Source organism: Lethenteron reissneri, chromosome 61 (assembly GCF_015708825.2).
Source record: "Lethenteron reissneri isolate LAM-NWPU_2019-01 chromosome 61, ASM1570882v1, whole genome shotgun sequence".
Classification (NCBI taxonomy): domain Eukaryota; kingdom Metazoa; phylum Chordata; class Hyperoartia; order Petromyzontiformes; family Petromyzontidae; genus Lethenteron; species Lethenteron reissneri.
Genome location: NC_083839.1, coordinates 3,553,415 through 3,579,236, shown reverse-complemented (window position 1 = coordinate 3,579,236; position 25,822 = coordinate 3,553,415). Strand labels below are relative to the sequence as shown.

At 48.4% G+C, this 25,822-nt stretch overlaps 1 protein-coding gene across 3 annotated transcripts; it reads right to left on the bottom strand.

The window, feature by feature from the left end:
• Window positions 1-1,568: 1,568 nt before the first annotated feature.
• On the bottom strand, window positions 1,569-24,267 carry DHX33 (DEAH-box helicase 33). 3 transcript variants are annotated; one of them, XM_061576609.1, is made up of 14 exons: window positions 24,040-24,267; window positions 20,456-20,880; window positions 19,456-19,619; window positions 17,930-18,157; window positions 17,332-17,430; window positions 14,941-15,012; window positions 13,484-13,669; window positions 11,744-11,855; window positions 10,284-10,443; window positions 9,789-9,877; window positions 7,238-7,365; window positions 6,638-6,847; window positions 3,842-3,928; window positions 1,569-2,584 (listed from the first exon to the last, which is right to left on the bottom strand). In XM_061576609.1, exons 2-14 carry the CDS (start codon window positions 20,862-20,864, stop codon window positions 2,141-2,143), a joined length of 2,388 nt encoding a protein of 795 aa, XP_061432593.1. In that variant the 5' UTR covers window positions 20,865-20,880; window positions 24,040-24,267; the 3' UTR covers window positions 1,569-2,140. The 3 variants fall into 3 exon arrangements, with proteins under 3 accessions (XP_061432593.1, XP_061432594.1, XP_061432595.1); XM_061576610.1 differs by having other exon boundaries at window positions 20,456-20,877; XM_061576611.1 differs by lacking the exon at window positions 24,040-24,267 and having other exon boundaries at window positions 20,564-20,671.
• Window positions 24,268-25,822: the final 1,555 nt, after the last annotated feature.

The following is a 25,822-nucleotide window of genomic DNA, read 5'->3' as shown; positions in this document are numbered from 1 at the left end:
GGAGGGAAATCCTCTAGTTTTATATGACAACTGTCAGAACTGGAGGGAAATCCTCTAGTTTTACATGACAACCATGTCAGATCAGGAGGGAAATCCTCTAGTTTTATGATAACTGTCAGAACTGGAGGGAAATCCTCTAGTTTTATATGACAACTGTGTCAGAACTGGAGGGAAATCCTCTAGTTTTATGATAACTGTCAGAACTGGAGGGAAATCCTCTAGTTTTATATGACAACTATGTCAGAACTGGAGGGAAATCCTCTAGTTTTACATGACAACTGTGTCAGAACTGGAGGGAAATCCTCTAGTTTTATATGACAACTATGTCAGAACTGGAGGGAAATCCTCTAGTTTCATATGACTATGCATGCCAGATCTCGAAGGAAATCATCTAGTTTCATATGACAACTATGTCAGATCTGGAGGGAAATCCTCTAGTTTTATGTAACTTTGCTTGCCAGATCAGGAGGGAAATCCTCTAGTTTCATATGACAACTGTCAGAACTGGAGGGAAATCCTCTAGTTTCATGACAACGCACGTCAGATTTGAAGGGAAATCCTCTAGTTTCATATGACGATGCAAGATTTGGAGGGAAATCCTCTAAGTTTTTACAACTGTGTGGGTGGGGGTGGGCGTTTAGGTTGTGATTTTGATGTCAGTGTCTAGAGGGAAATCCTTCGGTTGTCCAAAAGTCACACAGCATTCGTTAATCTTGCGCCAAAGTCGCAAACAATTCTCCCACTGATGCTCCTGCTGCTGTTGTGGAGTGACTCATGCAGCCAGCTGTGGCTGCAGGGTTTGGTGGTACATTTTGTTTGTCGTTTATTTGTGAAAATTCGGTCACAGTTCCTATGATCACTGTGACGTTGCTTTTGTGGCTTTATTTTGGTGATTTAGAAAAGTTTTTTGGTTTGGCCATGTTTTTTTGTTGTAGTACGGAGTTAGAATGGTGGCTTTAATCTAAGTTGTCTTGTGGTTGTTTGACTTGCATCCCACTGGGATTTTTGCACACAGCGTAAGTGTAACGGTGATTTTTCTGCAATATTTTGCAGTCTTTTCTTGGATTTTCTGTTTGCACAAAGTCACATATTCACTTCAAGATGTTTTCTTGTTCATGTTTTTGTTTGTTGCGGTTGCACCCGATTCAAGAGCCGAATGGCTCACAGGGCTACACATAATACATGAACTTGCACTTGGTTAGGTGTAAGCCCGGAATAAACTTGGCGTGAGCCCCCAACAACTTGCCTGCCTCTGCGTCGTAGTTTGCACCACGACAACTGCTGCACTGGCACTTGAGGAGCTCTGGTGGCAAGGTGGCGTTACAGCAGAGGTCGCAATCGGGTACCCGATACCCGTATCCTACCCGATACCCGGCTACCCATACCCGGCTAAGTACGGGTACGGGTAGCCGTTTGCGACCCTGGTGCGGCCGGGTACGGGTGCGGGTAAGGAATCAAAACCCGTTTGCGACCTATGCGTTACAGGTCGGTTGGTGTCAAGAGCTCCCAAGGGCCCCACATCGACTACTTTTAAATCAAGGCTTTAAGAACGACTTCTATAATCGAACTTTCCGTGTTGTATTACCGGCATCGTACGATTGTTTTATTACCGTTGTACGATTTTAATTGCTTCCTTTTTTCCGTTATTTGTATAACATTCCGAGCAATTCACGCAAAAGTCGTCTTTGCTTAAAAGTTAGTTTTTTTACCACAGCCTGCGTGAAAGTGCCTCGAAACACCGCGGTATGAAAGATGCTCGATAAATAAAATGTGTATTACCAACAACAACATCATCATCAAGTTCTGCAATTACATTTCCCCCGGCAACCTCCGACCCGGCACGGTTGGCGGCTCCGCACGGCGCGCGCGCGAAAGAAATCCAACGTTCGCACACAAAGCGGTGCGCCACCGGTTCTTGCACGCGACGGCAAAACCCCCGTTTGGTTTATAAACCCCCCCTCCAGAGGTCGCAACCGGGTACCCGATACCCGTACCCTACCCGATACCCGGCTACCCGTACCCGGCCGGGTACGGGTACCCGTTTGCGACCCTGGTGCGGCCGGGTACGGGTAAGGAATCAAAACCCGTTTGCGACCTCTGCCCCCGTCCCACCCCAGCCGCCGCTGATGTAAGCGAACGATCACGACGGGAGAGCGGCCTCGGTGGCCTCGCCGGCCGCGGCGACCGCGGCGCGCCCCGTGGCCCCCAGCCGCCGAAACAGCTTGGGCGCCGCCTCCACCAGCCAGGCCGCGTCGACGGCGCTCACCCCGCGCATGTAGCAGCGCGAGGTGCGCACCAGCGCCGTGTACACCACGTGCGACGGTTGCCGGCGGAACAGCGCCGACTCGGGGTGCACGTGAACGCTGGTGGGGTTGTTGTCACCGCCGCCGCCGCCGCCGTAGTTTGCCGGCCGTTTGTGGCTGCCGCCGCCGGCGTCGGAGGCTGTCGGGGCTCGGAGCGGAACGAGCAGCGTGTAGGAGCGCCCGTCGGCGCTCAGCTCGGCCGCTTGCGTGTACAGACCCCGCGCCAGGCAGCGGCGGACTCGCGCCGTGTCGTGGCGCGACGACTCCACCCGCAGGCCCGACTGGACAAAGGCAAAGATCCCCCAGCACGCCGCGAAGGGGGGGGGGGGGCAAGTCAGAGGTCGCAAACGGGTTTTGATTCCTTACCCGTACCCGTACCCGGCCGCACCAGGGTCGCAAATGGGTACCCGTACCCGGCCGTACCCGTACCCTACCAGTACCACTGCTGGATTATATTTTCTACCCACGTGACTTTACCGTAAGAACCAAAGAGTATGGATTCCAGCGGCATGATGTTAACTACCTCGCCTGGTATACAGCAGGTCGTGGGTTCGATCCTGACCCTAATGCCTGTTGTATATTCGGAGTTTGCGTGTATCTCTCTCCCCGTGGTTCCGTGGGCTTTTCTCCGGGTCCTCTGGTTTCCCCCCCACATTTAGACTCAATGTGCGTTTGGAGTATTTAGCTGCTATAAACTTCCACATGTTGATACGCCACTTCGTTGAGTTATCTTTTGTGGCGAGGTCGCTTCTGAAAAAGAGATACGACGTAGCTAAGGTAGCCTTAAACCCGGTAAAATAAAAAAAGAATCGTTTAAATTCTTAGGTTTTTTCGGTCAAGTAACGTAGGTAAAAAATTAAAATTAATAAAAGTAAAATAAAATAAAACTCACGACGTTTCGGAGGCAACACAAGCTTCCCGTCTTCAGGTGGAACCGTCACAGCCCGACAGCTGTGTAGCCCTGTGAGCCATATCAAGTAAATGAGAGATTGCAAGAGATACCACTCTGTATATATAATGGTTGAGGGGGGGGGGGAAGGGGCAGGGATGGCCCACTCTTTATTACCTTACCATAATAATAAAGAGTGGGCCATCCCTGCCCCTTTCCCCACCTCCCCAACCATTATATAAATGGAGTGGTATCTCCTGTAATCTCTCATTTACTTGATACAGCTGTCGGGCTGTGACGGTTCCACCTGAAGACGGAAGCTTGTGTTGCCTCCGAAACGTCGTGATTTTTATTTTATTTTTATTTTATTAATTTTATTTTTTTTTACCTACGTGACTTTACCGAAAAAACCTAAGAATATGAATCCTTGCAGTCACGAAAGCTTCAAATCTAGAAAGAATCGTTTAGTTTTAATAATTTAGCTTCTGGTGCCTCGGGACCTGTCTACGGACAGAACGCCGAATGAAAATGAACAGTACAGCCATCAGTGTTGATCAACCCGTAAGCCAGCGTCCTGTTTCGATTGTTTTTCTCATCGTCTACAGAGAGCTGGATTTGAATGTGGTGCTGGTGCTGGTGCGTACCGTACCTTAATGCAGATTTCTCGGAGCTGTTCCCGGATCTTCACGGCCGTGAGCATGTTGCGGTGGTTGATGAAGTTCTCTTGACACCACTCCTGCCACACGCAGACGGAAAGACAAAGATCCCCCGTATGTTTCGATTTAAAGCTTTCGTGACTGCAGGGATTCATCTTCTTGGTACCTTTCGGTAAAGTCACGTAGAATGGAAATAATAAAATACAACGTAATAAAATATAATGAAATTTCGATTTAATGCTTTTGTGACTGCAGGGATTCATCTTTTTGGTACCTTTCGGTAAAGTCACGTAGAAGGGAAATAATAAAAAAATAAAAATGAAACACAATAAAATATAATTAAATTTCGATTTAAAGCTTTCGTGACTGCAGGGATTCATCTTCTTGGTACCTTTCGGTAAAGTCACGTAGAATGGAAATAATAAAAAAATAAAAATGAAACACAATAAAATATAATTAAATTTCGATTTAAACCTTTCGCTCGACGTGAGCGGCAATCGAACTGGGGTCGGCGGGTTCGTAGACCGGCTCGGCTCGGCTCCTGCAGTGGAAAAAGAACCTGGCTCGGCACGGCCCCGGTGCAGTTCTAACACTAAAACTAAACTATGTTTTATTGTACCAGGATAAGGTCCCACAGAAGCGATCTGGCTATTACATCATTGATTTGAAGCTTTCGTGAATGCTAGGATTCATATTCTTAGGTTTTTTTCTGTAAAGTCACGTAGGTAAAAAATTATCCGCACCTAGTTTACACAACAAAGGCTCATTCCTAACGGTGTGTTTCAGCCGCACCGAACCTCACAAAAATAATATCCAGGGCCTATCTTGGCTCCTCCCACCCTCAACCAGTATATATACAAATACTGTGTTCTTGCAATTTCTCTCACTTGATACAGCTATCGTGCTGTGACGGTTCCACCTGAAGACGGAAGCTTGTGTTGCCTCCGAAACGTCGTGATTTTTATTTTATTTGACTTATATTAATTAACATTTTTTACCTACGTGACTTTACCGAAAAAACCTAAGGATATGGGATCATCATCACGTGCAAATCTATAGCAGCCAAATACTCTAAAACGCGCGACGTTGGAGAGGGAAAACCGGAGGTCCCACAGAAACATCCACGCGGCCACGGGGAGAGAGACGCACGCAAACTCCAAATACACAGAGTTCGGTATCGAACGCACGACCGATACCCGTACCCTACCCGATACCCGTACCCTACCCGATACCCGTACCCTACCCGATACCCGTACCCTACCCGATACCCGTACCCGATACCCGTACCCTACCCGATACCCGTACGATACCCGTACCCTACCCGATGCCCGTACCCTACCCGATGCCCGTACCCTACCCGATACCCGTACCCTACCCGATACCCGTACCCTACCCGATACCCGTACCCTACCCGATACCCGTACCCTACCCGATGCCCGTACCCTACCCGATACCCGTACCCTACCCGATACCCGTACCCTACCCGATACCCGTACCCTACCCGATACCCGTACCCTACCCGATGCCCGTACCCTACCCGATGCCCGTACCCTACCCGATGCCCGTACCCTACCCGATACCCGTACCCTACCCGATACCAGTACCCTACCCGATACCCGTACCCTACCCGATACCCGTACCCTACCCCATACCCGTACAATACCCGTACCCTACCCGATACCCGTACCCTACCCGATACCCGTACCCTACCCGATACCCGTACCCTACCCGATACCCGTACCCTACCCGATACCCGTACCCTACCCGATACCCGTACCCTACCCGATACCCGTACCCTACCCGATACCCGTACCCTACACCCGTACGATACCCGTATCCTACCCGATACCCGTACCCTACCCGATACCCGTACCCTACCCGATACCCGTACCCTACCCGATACCCGTACCCGATACCCGTAGCCGATACCCGTACCCTACCCGATACCCGTACGATACCCGTATCCTACCCGATGCCCGTACCCTACCCGATGCCCGTACCCTACCCGATACCCGTACCCTACCCGATACCCGTACCCTACCCGATACCCTACCCGATACCCGTACCCTACCCGATACCCGTACCCTACCCGATGCCCGTACCCTACCCGATGCCCGTACCCTACCCGATGCCCGTACCCTACCCGATACCAGTACCCTACCCGATACCCGTACCCTACCCGATACCCGTACCCTACCTGATACCCGTACCCTACCCGATACCCGTACAATACCCGTACCCTACCCGATACCCGTACCCTACCCGATACCCGTACCCTACCCGATACCCGTACCCTACCCGATACCCGTACCCTACCCGATACCCGTACCCTACCCGATACCCGTACCCTACCCGATACCCGTACCCTACCCGATACCCGTACCCTACCCGATACCCGTACCCTACCTGATACCCGTACCCTACCCGATACCCGTACCCTACCCGATACCCGTACCCTACCCGATACCCGTACGATACCCGTATCCTACCTGATACCCGTACCCTACCTGATACCCGTACCCTACCCGATACCCGTACCCTACCCGATACCCGTACCTACCCCGTACGATACCCGTATCCTACCTGATACCCGTACCCTACCTGATACCCGTACCCTACCCGATACCCGTACCCTACCCGATACCCGTACGATACCCGTATCCTACCCGATACCCGTACCCTACCCGATACCCGGCTACCCGGCCGGGTACGGGTACGGGTAAGGAATCAAAACCCATTTGCGACCTCCGGCGAGCGGGGTGGGGGGTGAGGGTGGGTGAGCGGGGTACCTTGTTGCCGTTGACGGCACGGAAGGCGCGGTAGATGCTGACGAGCGAGACGTGGTCTCCCTCGGGCGACGTGAAGCGGTTGCGGGCGCTCTGCGCCGCGTCCCGGCGCTCGGCGCTCGGCGGCGACACGAACACCGAGTCGACGCTCAGCATGGACACGACGGTGAGCACCTCCTCCGTGCAGCCCAGCGCCTGCGACTCCAGCATTGTCTGGGCGGGAGAGAGGGGGGGGGGAGAGGGGGGAGGAGAGGGGGGGGGGAGAGGGGGGCGGGGGAGGAGAGGGGGCGGAGGAGAGGGGGGGAGGAGAGTGGGGGGAGGAGAGTGGGGGGAGGAGAGGGGGGAGAGAGGGGGGGGGGGAGGAGAGGGGGGGCGGAGAGGGGGAGGGAGGAGAGGGGAGAGGAGAGGGGGGGGGAGGGGGGGGAAGGGGGGGGAGAGGGGGGGCGGGGGAGGAGAGGAGGGGGTGGAGGGAAGGGGGGTGGGTTACTCAACTAAACAATTTTTATTCTTGGTTCTTTCGGTAAAGTCACGTAGAAGGGAAATAACAAAATAATAAAAATAAAACGATACAATTCTCACGACGTTTCGATTGCAACACGGTACCTTGGCGAGAGGAGCGTCGAGAGGGAAAGAGGCCATCTGGCGACCGAGTCGTGTCAGCGTGGCCTGTCCCTCCGACCTCTCCACAGCTCCCAGCAGCTGCAGCTGTGACAGGCCGCTCTGCACCGCCTCTGCAGGACAAGGCGCGCGGGGGGACGTGGCGCTCAACCCTCGCCGTTCCGAGACATCTCGTTCGGGCACCGTTTGGTTCTTTCGGTGAAATCACGTGGGGTATATAATAAAATAGATCACGACGTTTCGGGCGCAACACAAGCGCCCGTCATCAGGTAGGAAAGCGTTGGCCTGCTGCCGAGGCAGACTGTGGCTAAGACTGATGACGTGGTGTCTAGTCATGTAGTGTATAGTGTAATGTATAGTAGTGTAGTGTATAGTAGTGTAGTGTATAGTGTAGTGTATAGTGTAGTGTATAGTGTAGTGTATAGTGTAGTGTATAGTGTAGTGTATAGTGGTGTATAGTAGTGTATAGTGTAGTGTATAGTGTAGTGTATAGTGTAGTGTATAGTGGTGTATAGTAGTGTATAGTGTAGTGTATAGTAGTGTAGTGTATAGTAGTGTAGTGTATAGTGTAGTGTATAATAGTGTAGTGTATAGTGTAGTGTATAGTGTAGTGTATAGTAGTGTATAGTGTAGTGTATAGTAGTGTATAGTGTAGTGTATAGTAGTGTAGTGTATAGTAGTGTAGTGTATAGTGTAGTGTATAGTAGTGTAGTGTATAGTGTAGTGTATAGTAGTGTAGTGTATAGTAGTGTAGTGTATAGTGGAGTGGAAAGTAGTGTATAGTGTGTGTATGAATTTTGATTTAAAGCTTTCGTGAAGGGAAACAAATAACTTTAAAAAAAAGTCAGCACATATAAAACTAAACCATTTTTCTCATCTTCTTGGTTCTTTCGGTAAAGTCACGTAGAAGGGAAGTAATAAAATAATAAAAATAAAACATAATAAATGTATTCTCACGACGTTTCGGCCACAACGCAAGCAGCCGTCCTCAGGTGAAAAACCAGGTCCGTCGAGGCGACAGAGTCTGAATGAAACAGCACACGAGCTTGGAGCATATATAAGCTGGGCGCCTTGACAAAGGAATTTGCATATCAAGAGGAATTTTGCATATTTATGGGAAATGCAGGAATGTGATTAGTACTGCATATGCATGTGCATTGTGCAGGATTAACAGCATCAAAGGGAGCTGCAGGTACTGCTGCTGCTGCTGCAGTTGCTGCTGCTGCAGTTGCTGCTGCTGCTGCAGTTTCTGCTGCTGCTGCAGTTTCTGCTGCTGCAGTTGCTGCTGCTGCTGCAGTTGCTGCTGCTGCAGCAGCAGAAACTGCAGAAGCAGCAGTACCTGCAGCTCCCTTTGATGCTGTTAATCCTGCACAATGCACATGCATATGTAGTACTAATCATATTCCTGCATTTCCCATAAATATGATAAATTCCTCTTGATATGCAAATTCCTTTGTCAAGGCGCCAAGCTCGTGTGCTGTTTCATTCAGACTCTGTCGCCTCGACGGACCTGGTTTTTCACCTGAGGACGGCTGCTTGCATTGTGGCCGAAACGTCGTGAGAATAATTTTATTATGTTTTATTTTTATTATTTTATTACTTCCCTTCTACGTGACTTTACCGAAAGAACCAAGAAGAAAAAGAAAAAGTGTGTGTATGGTGTAGTGCCTCCATAGAGCCCAATGTGTTCGCTTACCGACCATTCCCCTGTTAACGACGGGCTGTTGTAGGTACAGTAAATATGAATGAATGCATTGATTAACCGTGTTTAGTTTAATAGTGCGTGTTCATAATGTTGTTAGTATCTTTCTAAAGTATTAATATCCGTTGTTTAAATATTATAAAGTACGTTTTTTGTGTGAAAACTTTCGATGCTACCGCAACGAATTTAGCCTTTTAACGTGCATTTCCTAAACTCGCTTAACGACCAAATCGCTTAGCGCCCGATTTCGTGGAACCAATCGCCGTCGTTAAGAGGGGTTTCTACTAACCTCTAACTGCGGCATCTCTCTCCCACTTCAGCGAAGAAAAAATGTTTTCTTGCTGTGGTTTTCCCACCTGATGGTGGTGCCTTGTGTTGCAATCGAAACGTCGTGAATTATGTATTTTATACCTACGTGACTTTACCGAAAGAACCAAAGAGCACGGAATCTTTTTAACAAAAATGGGACCGCCACATTAATACTGCATGGAAATAATAAACAATTGCGTAGTGAGGGAAAGAAGTATTTGATCCCCTGCTGATTTTGTATGTTTTTACTAAGTCATGTTTTGCCGAGGGGTCAAATACTGATTTCCCTCATTAAAATGCAAATCAATTTATAACATTTTTGACATGCGTTTTTCTGGATTTTGTTGTTATTCTGTCTCTCACTGTTCAAATAAACCTACCGTTAAAATTATAGACTCATCATTTCTTTGTCAGTGGGCAAACGTATAAAATCAGCAGGGGATCAAATACTTTTTTCCCTCACTGTATGAGGGGTTAGGGTAGTCGAGGCACAAGGACACAACGCAAGTGTGGACCACGATTTACCCGGACTTGGCTTGTCCATGAAGTCAAAAGAGGCGACGTCCGAAATTCCCAACGCCAAAAGGTGCAGCAACACACTGGTCAGGTTGCACCTACACAAAGACAAAGATCCCCCGTGTAGCCTGTAACAGACTGCTGGGGCAAGTGCTGACAGCGAGTAGCACCTGTGAAGGCCGGCACGGCACACGAAGGGGGTGGGTGGCGAGCACCACGCCTGGTGGCGATGTTTACATGCTGATGTAGAGGTGCAGGCAGGACCGGTTCTGATAGTCGTCACTGGTGTTGGCCGTGAGCGGGAATCGAACTCGGGCCGCCGAGTTCGTAGCGCAGCGCGTTGACTGCTACGCTGCCACTCCCCACACACCGCAAGCGCACACCGCACGTACACACCAGACGTACACACCGCACGTGCACACGTACACACCGCAAGCGCACACCGCACCTACACACCGCACACCGCACGTACACACCGCACGTACACACCGCACGCGCACGCACCTCTGCAGCTCGGGCGTGGTGTTCTCTGCCAGGCTCTGGAAGTGCGTCTCCGTGTAAAGCCTGAGGCAGCATCCCGGGCCTTCTCGTCCGGACCTCCCGGCCCGCTGCCAGGCCTGCGCCTGGCTCGCCTTCTGCAGGGCGAGCACCTCCATCCCCGTGCCTGGAACGCGGCAGCAGATCGGATCGAGCGATCAAGACCCGAAACAGGAGGAGGATTCCTCCACAACTCTGCGGCTGATGATGCTGCTTGTTGTTGTTGTTGTAGTTACCAGCGAAACGGGACGGGACTCGAATTGTAAATGTTGTAGTGGGTTTACTCGCCAACACGCAACCGGTGTGCTGTACTAGTATACTACACTATACACTACACTATACACTACACTATACACTACACTATAATTGTAAATGTTGTAGTGGGTTTACTCGCCAACGCACAACCAGTGTGCTGTACTAGTATACTACACTCTACACTACACTCTACACTACACTATACACTACACTATACACTACACTATAACTGTAAATGTTGTAGTGGGTTTACTCGCCAACACGCAACCGGTGTGCTGTACTAGTATACTACACTATACACTACACTATACACTACACTATACACTACACTATAATTGTAAATGTTGTAGTGGGTTTACTCGCCAACACGCAACCGGTGTGCTGTACTAGTGTAATTCACAGTGTAATAGTAAACGAAATGTAAACACATTGAATAACACTGCAGCAAGATCGGTAACACGCACACCACGCTCATACTTTTTCAATCATTTCCTTCTTCACTTCGATTTCAATTTTCTTTAAAACCTTCTTCTCACCAACATTACCACTCTTCACTTGATTAGAGGCCATGGCTAATTGCTAAATTAATGCAAAAATACGCAAAATACTGCACAGAGTTCACAGCGAATGAGCGCGCGTCTAACCGAGACTGATTACTAAGCGAGACTGATTGAGCAAGTGGTCACACGTGGGTCGCTGTTCTTTGTAAACAAACAACAGGAAACTTAATTCAGACTCCGTCTTCTCGACAGACCTGTTCTTCACCTGAGGACGGCTGCTCGCGTTGTGGTCGAAACGTCGTGAGAATTATTTTATTGGTTTATTTGTATTATTTTAAAATTTCCATTCTACGTGACTTTACCAAAAGAACCAACAAGAACAGTAAATTTGGCGCTTACAAAAAAATAGCGAGGAAGGGGAAATCGGCCGTGTTTGATCGCCACCTGAGTTTGTGTTCGTGACCAGATTCAAATTTTGTGAATTTTTTGGTCGGAACCCGATTTGTTCGTTGTCAGAAGCGTTCGTGACCAGAGGTTTCTACTGTACTCTTAAACGCGCGACGTCGATTCGAAACGTGGAGGGGGGGAAGAAAAAAAAAACGGAGGATCGGTAGTGCAGCACCGTCAATCGCCGCGTCAACCGCTCCCGGGAAAAAAAAAAAATTCACTGACCGGGGCTGAACATCTTGGCTTTGACGAGCCCGCAGTCGATGACCGTTCGTACGCCCGGGATGGTGATGGACGTCTCCGCAATGTTAGTCGCCAAAATCACTTTCCTCGTTCCCTTGCGATGGCAACACGCGCACGGTCACGGCAAGGCCGCTGTCAACGACCCGAGCGTTGGGGTCAACGACGATCGCTTATAGCCGGGCGGCGGCGGGGGCGGCTATGAGAAACGTGGCTTGTAGCAAAGCGCCGTGGAGGTGTGTCTGCGAGGGTTGGTGGGACGGGAAAAGAGTGGATGTCGAGGAGGAGGAGGTGGAAGTTGCCACGTGCTGGGTCGCCAGATGGCGGTGCTGCGGCAAAAACGTGGACCTCGTCTGTTTCCGTCTGTACGGGATAGAGCGTTTCCCCCTCGCACGCGTGGATTTCAAGTTTCTTCCCACGTTTACAGACTCATTAATCGTATCATAACACCTTAATGTATAGAGGACCGCAAAGCTTGGAGAGGGAATTTGGCGCAGGTTCACCGCCTGGCTGTCTTCTCCTGATAACTAGTCTGTGGTTCTTCGAGCATTTGTGCTCTCTCTTCAAGAGAGAGAGAGAATACCGTTTCGGTGCGTAACAAAATTATTATCTAACGTTTGCTTAAAACGTCCGAGGAGCTTGGCTCAACAACTGCAATTCTTTAAATGATATTATTGTTCACGACGTAAATCGGTGGAGGTCGGCAAGCGTGCTGCTGTGAGCCCGTGCCAACCCGTGCCAGCCCGTGCCAGCCTGTGCCAAGCCCGTGCCAGCCCCTGCCAGCCCGTGCGGTAGCGCCAAGTCTTCGTACCGGCAGGGCGGTCTTCGAATTGTTACGATAACTTGGCGTACCGGCTTGGGCAGCAGCCCATGTTGAGCAGACGTCCAAGCAGGGAGAGACTGAGTGATAATAACATCGGCTCGTGTGCAAGTGAATTGTCGGTGAATTGTTCATGAAAGGTGGCCTTGGGGAGGGTGCCGCTTCTTTCAGAGGCCCTTATTATTTGAAACCGCAAACTAAACTACTAACGATTTTTATTTGACCAGATAAAGCCCGCGGAGTTATTTTTCAGAATCTACCTGGCGAGCACAAATGATAGCTCAACAAAGTGGCTCAACATGTGGAAATGTAAAGCAGCCAAATACTCGAAACGCACGTTTTAAAATGTGGAGGGGAAAAACCAGAGGACCCGGAGAAAAATCCACGTGACCACGGGGAGAGAGACACACAAACTCCAAACATACAGCAGGCATCAGGGTCGGGACCGAACCCACGACCTCCTGCATACCAGGTGAGGTAGTTAACATCTCCTGGCTTTCGTGACTGCAGGGATTCATCTTCTTGGTTTATTCGGTAAAGTCACGTAGAAGGGAAATAATAAAATAATAAAAATAAAACATAATAAAATAATTCTCATTCAGACGCTGTCTTTCCGACAGACCTGTTCTTCACCTGAGGACGGCTGCTTGCGTTGTGGCCGAAACGTCGTAAGAATTATTTAATGTTTTATTTTTATTATTTTATTATTTCCCTTCTACGTGACTTTACCGAAAGAACCAAGAAGAAGAAGAAAAGAGATGAAACCAGAGACGGTGCGATACCAAAGGAATGAAAACACGGAAGGAACCCCCTCCAAGCTCCCTACCTCCCCCAACCTGCACACCGATCAAGGGGAAATTCACGTGGGGAGTTTCGCGCGGGGGAGAGACTCTAATCGCACGTACTGGCGGGGCGCGGGCGAAGACGCGCTGCTGCTGAGCATGCGGCAGCGCGGCGTACAGTGGCACGACGCACATGCGCGGGACGCTGGGAGGCAGCTGTCGCGACAGGTCCCTGCAGGCGCGAGCCATCGCCTCGATCTCCTCCTGGCCCGTGAGGAAGGCCAGGATGTGGTGGTCGGCCTCCTGCTCCTGTCGGAGGCGGAGACGGAACGTCGGGGGGCATCGCACGGGTAAGCGTTTCGAATGTAACAAAAATGACATTAATTCTAGATTGGAAGCGTTCGTGACTGCAAGGATTCATACTCTTAGGTTTTGTCGGTAAAGTCACGTAGGTAAAAAATATAATAAAATTTAAAGTTAGTAAAATAATGGAAATAAAATAAATTAATAGCTCGCGACATTTCGGAGGCAACACAAGTGTCCGTCATCAGGTGGGACCGTCAATGACATTAATATTGTCCAATGTTAAATTAAAAAAATTTCTCTTTATAAGCATCGCGCGGGTAAGCGTTTCGAATGTGTAATAAAGCTCGTTGAGGCGACTTCTGGAATCCGTCTTTTATTCAACTTGTGTTACAGCTTTCCTTCACACTGCTGACAGGCAGCGTGAGAGGGACAGAGAGAGACACACTGCCACGTGGCAGCCTGGACCACGTGGCAGCCCGGACCACGTGGCAGCCCGGACCACGTGGCAGCCTGGACCACGTGGCAGCCTCGACCACGTGGCAGCCTGGACCACGTGGCAGCCTGGACCACGTGGCAGCCTGGACCACGTGGCAACCCGGAGCCCTGCTCCCGCGTGGCCCCCTTCCTCCGTTCGTTCCCGTTCTGACCACGTGTCGTTCGTCTCCACCCCTATTTAATACCCGGGTCACGTGGTACGTTTCCACCAATCCTGGTTAGCCTCCATGGAATATTCCAGGCTCCCTCGTAAGCTCCCGGGACCACGCCCCTGACTCGTCTCCCCATTGGCTGTGGCCAAAGCCAGCAGACCCAATCCTTACAGCTGTCACCTTTCCATCACGTCAGGGCCATGCTCCTGACTCGTCTCCCCATTGGCTGTGAACCAGGACCGGCAGAGACAATCATCATGACGAGTTGTGATACGTCATTGAGCCGGACATATCCTCACATTACAAATGTAACAAAATTACATTAATATTGTCCAGTGTTAAATAGAACTTGTACGGTAAATGCCAGGTATTGTGCCTTGTGTAAATCGGCTTTTCCAAAAAAGTTCCATTGACATTACCACAGTAGGCTAAGCTTTCTTGATGTTACCACCTCCAACAGTTTTTCTTTCAGCACCAGCTTTCTCCAGAGCCCATTCACCCGTTTCCTCTTCAGTCCACGGCACGTGCGGTACCAATCCGACCGAGTCCTTTCATTTCCAAGGCCTGCATTCGTGCCTCGCTCACCGATGTAAATAACGGCCTCTGTACAAATCGCGTGGCACTCACTTGATGCGTCTGGAAGATCGAGACGAGTGTGGCGTGAAGGAAATCGGGGTGAGGCTCGCGGGTGTAGAAGATCTGCACGGCAAAGACAAAAATCCCCCGTATAGCCTTAACAGACTGTAGGGGCAAGTGCTGTTAGCGAGCACCTATGAAGGCCGGCACGGCACACGAGGGGGTGGGTGGCCAGCACCACGCTCGACCGCCTTTGTCTCCCCAGTGGCGATGTTTACACACCGCACCAGGTACTCATTTCAGGCTGAGTCGACCTAGGGGAGGCCCAGGACCGGTTCAGATAATCGTCACTGGTGTTGGCCGTGAGCGGGAATCGAACCCGGGTCGCCAGGTTCATAGCGCAGCGCGCTAACCGCTACACTACCGCTCCCCGTATGGCATGCACGCACACACACACAGATAAACATCCCCCCTCTTCCATGTAGCCCACACAGGGTGGAGGGGGAAATTATATTAATGAGCTCACCCGTGAAGGCACAGCGCATGAGGCCTGGCCGGCTTCATCTCCCCAGTGCTCATGTTTGCACACCGCATCAGCTACTCATTTTAGGCCGAGTCGACCTAGGGGAGGCCCAGGACCTGTTCAGATATTCGCCACCGACATTGGCCCCCCGAGTGGGAATCGAACTCGGGTCGCCGGGTTCGTAGCTTAGTGAGGTCACCACCGAGCGAGCCCGAATCAAATAGTGAGGTTCACGGAGTCAGTATCCGTAGTGGTAGCAGTAGTAGCAAAAGAAGAGTGATGTGGAGGTGACTGACCGCCGGTGCCCATGCAACTGGGAGTAGAAACAGAATTTTTATTTAATCCTTTATATTAAGTTCACTTGCTTGCGCGCTTACGACCGTGAAAATCTTTCGGTCGTTTTTTAACCCACTTCCCGTGATCCAATCGAGCTGACATTTTGCACACAGACTCGTTGTGCGTGACAATTTATTTTCGTGAAATTTTTTTCCGTAACTTTACACTTTTTAGGAAAAAAAAAATTAGATTTAATTACCAATTGCTTAATGGTGGCAGGCAATCATCTGACCCATAGGTGGCAGCCATCTCAAGCCAGAAGACGAGAGGACTCTAGCCGCCACGCATATAAAGGATTTATAGTGAAAAACTTTGTTTTTACGGGTTAATATTTGTATATTTCGATTTAAAGCTTCTTTCGTGACTGCAGGGATTCATCTTCTTGGTTCTTTCGGTAAAGTCACGTAGAAGGGAAGTCATAAAATAATAAAAATAAAACAAAATAAAATAATTCTCACGATGTTTCGGCCACAACGCAAGCAGCCGTCCTCAGGTGAAGACCAGGTCTGAATGTCATTCAGACGCTGTCTCCCCGACAGACCTGGTCTTCACCTGAGGACGGCTGCTTGCGTTGTGGCCGAAACGTCGTGAGAATTATTTTATTATGTTCTATTTTTATTATTTTATTACTTCCCTTCTACGTGACTTTACCGAAAGAACCAAGAAGAAGTACAAATTATATTCTTGGATCTTTCGGTAAAGTCACGTAGAAGGGAAATAATAAAAAAATAAAAATAAAACATCATAATATTCTCACGACTTTTCGGCCACAACGCAAGCAGCCGTCCTCAGGTGAAGAAACAGAGCTGTCGGAAAGACGGCGTCCTAATGAACACCGCTAAGCTTGGCAGCGTATTTTTAAGCTGCGTGGGAAGAGCAGAGCGTCAAAGAAGATCGAAGAATATGAATCCCTGCAGTCACGAAAGCTTTAAATGGAAAAGTACAAATCACTTTACAAATTATACACGTTCGATGTCTAATTTAATGGGCAAGGCAGCAAGAAAATCAACAAAACAATCCCAGACTACACACCAAGATAACATCGCACAGTAGTAATCCCTCAATAAAATGGCACATTAACATTAAACTATCGGTAACACAGGTAACGATCAAAGTCACAAAGAGCATTTGCACGTGTGACTGTGTTACAGCACTAATCGTCTGCTACGCGATCTTTTTTGAAGGAAGATTTACCATCATTGGAACCTCATTTGCCAGTAGCAAAATATGATAATTGTTTTTTTACCCTTTTATCTGGCAACAAAACTGACACCTTTTTTACATTATCAGAGTTATGTTTTTTTTGTTTGCATTCCGACTGCAGGTATTGTGGTCAATGCAAACACGACTCCTTGTAAAAAAAAAAGTGTCAGTTTTGTTGCCAGATAAAAGTAAAAAAAAAACAATTATCAATATTTATCATGTTAAGGGCAGCAAACAAGGTTGCTCCAAAACGTTGCTCGCTGCAACGGGCAAAGTGACGGGAGATTGGATTTTAAGCAAAGGTCACAATGTAGCTGGGTCCTGTATGGCACGTCCAGTGCAAATCGGAGCGAGAGAGAGCGAGAGAGCGAGGCGCATACCTGGATGGGATGCTGTCGCCCTTCGATGTACAGCACAGGAGCTCCGTTAAAATAGCTCACGAATCTGTCCACGTCCATCGTGGCGGACATCACGATCACCTGCCGGGCACAAGCAACAAATTAGGGGAGACAAATTCGGACGGACAGGTTCCAACTCCCACGTTTACCCCTCTTCGTCTGCTCCAATGGAAACTCGCGCGTCGCTTATGTTGAACTTATGCGTCTATAGGTAGAGGAGGCAGCTCTACAATTGGCAGCTCATGTCACCGCTGGCGGAGGGGCCTCCGCCGTTAGAAGGGAGCTTGACAGAGCTCCTCTGAGACGTCTTGGATTTGTGGAGAAATCCTCCTGTTTCCTGCTGTGTGACTTTACCGAAAGAACCAAGAAGATGAATTCGTTACTAGTACAGCACACCGGTGTGTTGGAGAGCAAACCCACGACATTCACAATGCGAGTACGACGTTTCGCCAATAATTACAACGAGCTTCATCAGGCGACAGCCAGATCAGTGGAGAAATCCTCCCGTTTCCTGCTGCATACCAGGCGACGTAGTTAACATCTCGTCACCCCAATCTAATCGCAGCCCCACCGGCCCCACCTTGAGCGGACGGAGCTTCTGTTCCCACCGCCGGCGCTGGGCGCTCTTGACGACGCCGAACAGCGTGTCGGTGTGCAGCGAGCGCTCGTGCGCCTCGTCCAGCACGACGGCGCTCGTGCCCAAGAGCAGCGGGTCGCCCAGCGCCTCGCGCAGCAGCATGCCGTCCGTCACGAAGCGCACGCGCGTGCGCGCTGAGCGCACGTCCTCGAAGCGGACCGTGTAGCCCACCTGCGGGTGGCGGGCGACGGAGCGAGCGCGGAAATATTCGTCGTAAAGTCAGTCGGCATCGTAGAACTCACTCTTTGGTTTCTTTCGGTAAAGTCACGTATAGAGATAAAGTAATGAATTAAATACTAGCATACGAAGTTTCGATTGCAACACAAGCAATCATCATCATCAGGTATAAATGAAATAGAAACACAAATCTAGTATACTTTGACATGTAATGTAATACAACAGAGAGTCGGATAACATAACAGTCAACACCCTACCTGGTTGATTACGTTCTTCCTGAGAATGCTACATTTGAGAGAGATATAAAACACAGAACTAGAGACATATAGACAGACATATAAGCAGACAGATATCACAGAGATACATAAAATGAACAAACATAGGCACACAGAGAAACCACGCCTCTGTGTCGAGGCCTTAAATAGAGAGAGGGGGTGGAGAGAGAGGGAGGGGTTAGAGAAATTAGCATGTCAATTTCGACTGCAACACAATCAATCAAAAAGTGGCAGTTTTTCAGGAAAAAACGCCACTTTTTTTAAATTTTCTTGCTGTGGATTTCACACCTGATGATGATTGCTTGTGTTGCATTTTATTTTATTATTTCCCTTCTACGTGACTTTACCGAAAGAACCAAGAACATGAATCCCTGCAGTCACGAAAGCTTTAAATCGAAATTTAGAGAAAGAGTGAGTTTAAAAAAAGCGTGTAAAAAATATTTCAATAAAGAGACCTTTGCTGAAAACCACGTGAATTGAGTTGCGCAACCGATCGGCTCATGTGTGGAGCCGGTTTATACGTAGGGGGGAGCCGGACGGCAAGAAAAAAAGAAGAAAAACACTGGTCAACAACAAAAAAACATTGTTTTCTGGCCTGGACTTTTGCAGCTGTTCTCGACTAATTTCAGGGTGCTGATTCCAAATCTGATCTCAGATTTTCTCTATCACATCTCATTTTTATGCTATCGGCATACCCTATTTTCATTGCTTTTACCCGAAATTAACTCTGTCGCTTATGAGTGCAAGTTGTTGCGAGTCAGTGACTGCTTTAGTGTTAAAATATGGTGCTGTATTTTTAGGTTAGTGTGTTTATAATATCATTTTATGTAGATATCCACATTCATTTAACACTTTTCTTCCGCAGTTTTTATTGAAGATGCAATATTCGATATCTCAAAAACCTGATGTGATGCCAGATTTGAAATCGGCACCCCAAAATCACCTTCAAACCGTTGGAATACCTCACGCCAGAAAAAGTGCGTTGACCAGTGTTATCATACGAAGCGGTCTTCTCACCAGCGTGCCGAGAGGACTGCCAGCCTCTCGCGAGACGCGTTCCGCCAGCGCGATGGCCGCGACGCGCCGAGGCTGAGTCACCACGACGTGGGCTTTTTCGCTGCCAATGCCGGCGTCCAGGAGAAAGCGCGGCACCTGCGTGCTCTTCCCGCAGCCCGTCTCGCCTGCGCACCATCACGGGGGGAGTGTAACGTTCATCATCCGAGCGTCATCCTCGCAACGCGTAAGCGGCGATTTCCACCGTTGACGATCGGCTCTCGCGTGTCGTCCGTTCCGGCAGCCCACGTCCCCCTCCTCACCGTTCTAATTTCCCTTCAAATGTTTAAGGGGGATGAGCCAGGACAGGCCCCCTTTTATTATTATGGTAAGGTTGGTGCGGCTTGAGACTACGGCTAGTCTACATAACAAAGGACTGAGCCTTTGTTATGTAGAATGGCTGAGAGGGGGGGGGGGTGCCAGAGTTGTTAAAGTGCAACTGCTGCTAATGAGACCGAGCCTCTGCCATGTAGATGGTAAAAGCACAAAAGCAGGTCAGGAAGAAACAGCCTCCTGCTATGTTGCTTGGTGGGTAAAACTTATAGCAGGAAACCAGCGTGTAAAAAAAGAAGCTAAACATGGTAAAACAAAACTAGCCGTAGTCTCAAGCCGCACCAATCTTACCATAATAATAAAAAGGGGGCCTGTCCTGTCTCATCCCCCCCTCAACCAGTATAAATACGGGGTAGTATCTCTTGGAATCTCTCATTTACTTGATACAGCGAGCGTGCTGTGACGGTTCCACCTGAAGACGGAAAGCTTGTGTTGCCTCCAAAACGTCGTGATTTTTATTTAATTTTGTTTAACTTTTATTAATTTAATTTTTTTACCTACGTGACTTTACCAGAAAAAACCTAAGAATATGAATCCTTGCAGTCACGAAAGCTTCAAATCTATTGATTTATACTGGAGGAATCCGATAAACCGCAAAGCACTTTCTACCCCCCCCACAGATTTTCGGTACCGATGACTATGGCGGTGTGCAGCTCCTGTAGCCGGCGGGTGAGCTCGGCGCGCACCGCGTAGATGGGCAGGCCCCGGCGCTGGACCTCGAGGCCCGAGTTGGCGCTACCTGCCGCGGCCTGTGCCGAGCCACCGGCGCCCGGCTTCGGTGTCCAACCTCCGCCCTGGTGAACGCCGCCGCTGCCTCCACCACGACCGCCGCCGCCTCCACCGCCACGACCACCACCACCGCCACCTCCACCACGATCACCGCCGCCGCCGCTGCTTCCACCACGACCACCACCGCCGCCACCGCCTTGCCCGCCAGGGCTAAGCCCTTTCTTGGGGCTGGTCATCAAGAGGTCAGTTCGGCGAATCTTCCCATAATCCTGGTGGCTTCTGTGCCGCTGGCGTTTCTTGTTGGGGTTCATCGCGAGACAGGGGCTGCTACGGTGGGGGGGGCAGGGACAGTGTGTGGGCCGGTTTAAACGATGCATGTGCAACACGGAATCAAAATATTTATTCATACTGGAGAAAACCGATGAGCTATGAAGCTCTGTAAGACCCATAGACTCACACAGAGACCCATAGACTCACACAGAGACCCATAGACTCACACAGGGACCCATAGACTCACAGAAACCCACAGACTCACACAGAGACCTTAGACTCACACATAGACTCACACAGAGACCCATAGACTCACACAGATACCCATAGACTCACACAGAGACCCTTAGACTCACACATAGATTCATAGACTCACACAGAGACCCACAGACTCACACAAAGACCAATAGACTCACACAGAGACCCACAGACTCACACAGAGAGCCAAAGACTCACACAGAGACCCACAGACTCACGCAGACACCCATAGACTCACACAGAGACCCATAGACTCACACAAAGACCCATAGACTCACACAAAGACCCATAGACTCACACAGAGACCCATAGACTCACACAGAGACCCATAGACTCACAGAGACCCATAGCCTCACACAGAGACCCATAGACTCACACAGAGACCTATAGACTCACACAGAAACCCATAGACTCACACAAAGACCAATAGACTCACACAGAGACCCATAGACTCACACATAGACCTATAGACTCACACAGAGACTCATAGACTCACACAGCGACCCATAGACTCACACAGAGACCCACACTCACACAGAGACCCACACTCACACAGAGACCCATAGACTCACACAGAGACCCATAGACTCACACAGAGACCCACAGACTCACACAAAGACCCATAGACTCACACAGAGACTCATAGACTCACACAGAGACCCATAGACTCACACAGAGACCCATAGACTCACACAGAGACTCATAGACTCACACAAAGACCCATAGACTCACACAGAGACCCATAGACTCACACAGAGACCCATAGACTCACACAGAGACCCATAGACTCACACTAGTCACATAGACTCACACAGAGACCCATAGACTCACACAGAGACTCATAGACTCACAGAAAGACCCATAAACTCACACAGAAACCCACAGACTCACACAAAGACCCATAGACTCACACAGAGACCCATAGACTCACACAGAGACCTATAGACTCACACATAGATTCATAGACTCACACAGAGACCCACAGACTCACACAAAGACCAATAGACTCACACAGAGACCCACAGACTCACACAAAGACCAATAGACTCACACAGAGACCCAAAGACTCACACAGAGACCCACAGACACACGCAGACACCCATAGACTCACACAGAGACCCATAGACTCACACTGAGACCCATAGACTCACACAGAGACCCATAGACTCACACAGGGACCCATAGACTCACAGAGACCCACAGACTCACACAAAGACCTTAGACTCAAACATAGACTCACACAGAGACCCATAGACTCACACAGATACCCATAGACTCACACAGAGACCCTTAGACTCACACATAGATTCATAGACTCACACAGAGACCCACAGACTCACACAAAGACCAATAGACTCACACAGAGACCCACAGACTCACACAAAGACCAATAGACTCACACAGAGACCCAAAGACTCACACAGAGACCCACAGACTCACACAGACACCCATAGACTCACACAGAGACCCATAGACTCACACTGAGACCCATAGACTCACACAGAGACCCATAGACTCACACAGGGACCCATAGACTCACAGAGACCCACAGACTCACACAAAGACCTTAGACTCAAACATAGACTCACACAGAGACCCATAGACTCACACAGATACCCATAGACTCACACAGAGACCCTTAGACTCACACATAGATTCATAGACTCACACAGAGACCCACAGACTCACACAAAGACCAATAGACTCACACAGAGACCCACAGACTCACACAAAGACCAATAGACTCACACAGAGACCCAAAGACTCACACAGAGACCCACAGACTCACGCAGACACCCATAGACTCACACAGAGACCCATAGACTCACACAAAGACCCATAGACTCACACAAAGACCCATAGACTCACACAGAGACCCATAGACTCACACAGAGACCCATAGACTCACAGAGACCCATAGCCTCACACAGAGACCCATAGACTCACACAGAGACCTATAGACTCACACAGAAACCCATAGACTCACACAAAGACCAATAGACTCACACAGAAACCCATAGACTCACACAAAGACCAATAGACTCACACAGAGACTCATAGACTCACACAGCGACCCATAGACTCACACAGAGACTCATAGACTCACACAGAGACCCACACCCACACAGAGACCCATAGACTCACACAGAGACCCATAGAGACACACAGAGACCCATAGACTCACACAGCGACCCATAGACTCACACAGAGACTCATAGACTCACACAGAGACCCATAGACTCACACAGAGACCTATAGACTCACACAGATACCCATAAACTCACACATAGACCTATAGACTCACACAGAGACCCATAGACTCACACAGAGACCCATATACTCACACAGAGACCCATAGACTCACACAGAGACCCACAGACTCACAGGGAGACCCATAGACTCACACAGAGCCCCACAGACTCACACAAAGACCCACAAACTATCACAGAGACCCATAGTTTGTTGTCCTTCCCCGCACCTCCGATTAGCGAGGTTGGCTAGGTATTGTGCGAAAGAAGTTCAACGTACATATATAGCAAACCGCTCAAACAAAGGCACTTTAAACACATTAAAAGCAATTATATGTAGCTTCTGTCGGAGTTAATTTAATATGTAATGCGATTGTTATCAGCTTTTACTCTATTTAGATTGGATACCTAAACACGTGTAAATTTGAAATTGTGGAGATAATAACGTTGGTCGGCGCTTTGCAATATTACGATTTGCAAACCGCTTTTTTTTTATATAAAAACTATAATTTAAGTACTCGATTAAATAAAGCGTCAATCATCATCAGCCATGGTCCATCCACTGCTGGATGGATGAAAGTCTCAATCGCTATCCAGCGAAGCAACAACAGCACGCGTGTACAACTAAAAATGTATAAATATACACAACAGTGCAAGTATTTAAGTCAATAATAAATTAAGTGTAATGGAATAATCACGCTTTGCGTACCCGGGTTGAAGGCTTGCGAACGCTCGCCTCCAGACACACGCGGTGAAAACTTTAAACAGCCTTCGAATCTTTACGCAGTCAGAGTTGAAAAACAGAGTGTGGCGAGGGTGTTTGCTCTGTAACACTTTAAGAAAAATGATAATAAGAAACTCTAGGAAGGATCTCGTGTTGGTGTAAAACTGTTCACCAGCGTGGCGAAACGCAGCGAGCGTGGTTTAAAATGCAATGCTAGGCCGCGCTACGGTGGCCGCGGCAGTCCGTTTTAAAGTTTTTTTTAAAAAACGCGTTTCTTTTTTAATTAAAACAACTTTTTTGTAACAACAAAAAAGAACGAAATTTTAGATTGGAAGTTTTCGTGACTGCAAGGATCCATATACTCTTTGGTTTCTTTCGGTGAAGTCACGTAGGTGAAAAAATAAAATAAAAAATAAGAATAAAAATAGAAAATAAAAAATAGATAAAAAATATAACTAATTTAGTTATTTCTATTTTATTTTTTATTCTTATTTTTTTTCACCTACGTGACTTTACCGAAAGAACCAAAGAGTATAACGCCATTTGGTCAAGTCGTGGAAGCGAACCGATTTATCAAGTTGACTAATTGTACTCCTCGGTTAATCGGATATCCAATATCAATGTCGTGTATCGATTATCAAAAGCATCTTTCCCATCACCCATAGAAATAGCGTCTATGTGTAGAAAATAATGAACAATTAATGATATATTCTGCAAAATTATTCTAATGATTATGCAAACCAATCAATCCTTTCCAGACAAACATCTGCAGTCTATACGCAGTATTTGTTCAAGCGAGCGTGCTGCTGATAAGACCCCAAAAGTCGAAACCAATCAATCCTTTACAGACCAACATCTGCAGTCTATACGCAGTATTTGTTCAAGCGAGCGTGCTGATGATGACACCCTAAAAGTCGAAACCAATCAATCATTTCCAGACAAACATCTACAGTCTATACGCATTATTTGTTCAAGCAAGCGTGCTGATGATGACACCCTAAAAGTCGAAACCGATCAATCATTTCCAGACCAACATCTGCAGTCTATCCGCAGTATTGATTCAAGCGATCGTGCTGATGAGACTCTAAAAGTCGAAACCAATCGATCCTTTCCAGACAAACATCTGCAGTCTATCCTCAGTATTTGTTCAAGCGAGCGTGCTGCTGATAAGACCCCGAAAGTCGAAACCAATCGATCCTTTCCAGACAAACATCTTCAGTTTATTCGCAGTATTTGTTCAAACGAGCGTGCTACTGATCAAGTTCAAGTTCATTGATTAGGTATAGCCCTGTGAGCCATTCGGCTCTTGAATCGGGTGCAACCGCAACAAACAAAAAACTAAAACATGAACAAAAAACATCTTAAAGTGACTAAGTGACTAAGTGCAAACAAAAAATCCAAGAAAAGACAGCAAAATATTGCAGAAAAAAATCACCCCGAAAGTCGATACCAATCACTAATTTCCAGACAAACATCTGCAGTCTATCCGCAGAAATTGTTCAAGCAAGCGTGCTGTTGATGATACCCCGAAAGTCGAAACCAATCAATCCTTTTTAAATCCTTTATATTAAGTTCACTTGCTTGCTTGCTTACGACCGTGCAAACCTTTCGGTCATTTTCTAACCCAGTTCCCGTGATCCAATCGAGCTGACATTTTGCACACAGACTCGTTGTGCGAGACAATTAATGTTCGTGAAAAATGTTTTCCAAACTTTTACACTGTTTAGGGAAAACAAATTAAATATTTAATTACCAATTGCTTAATACT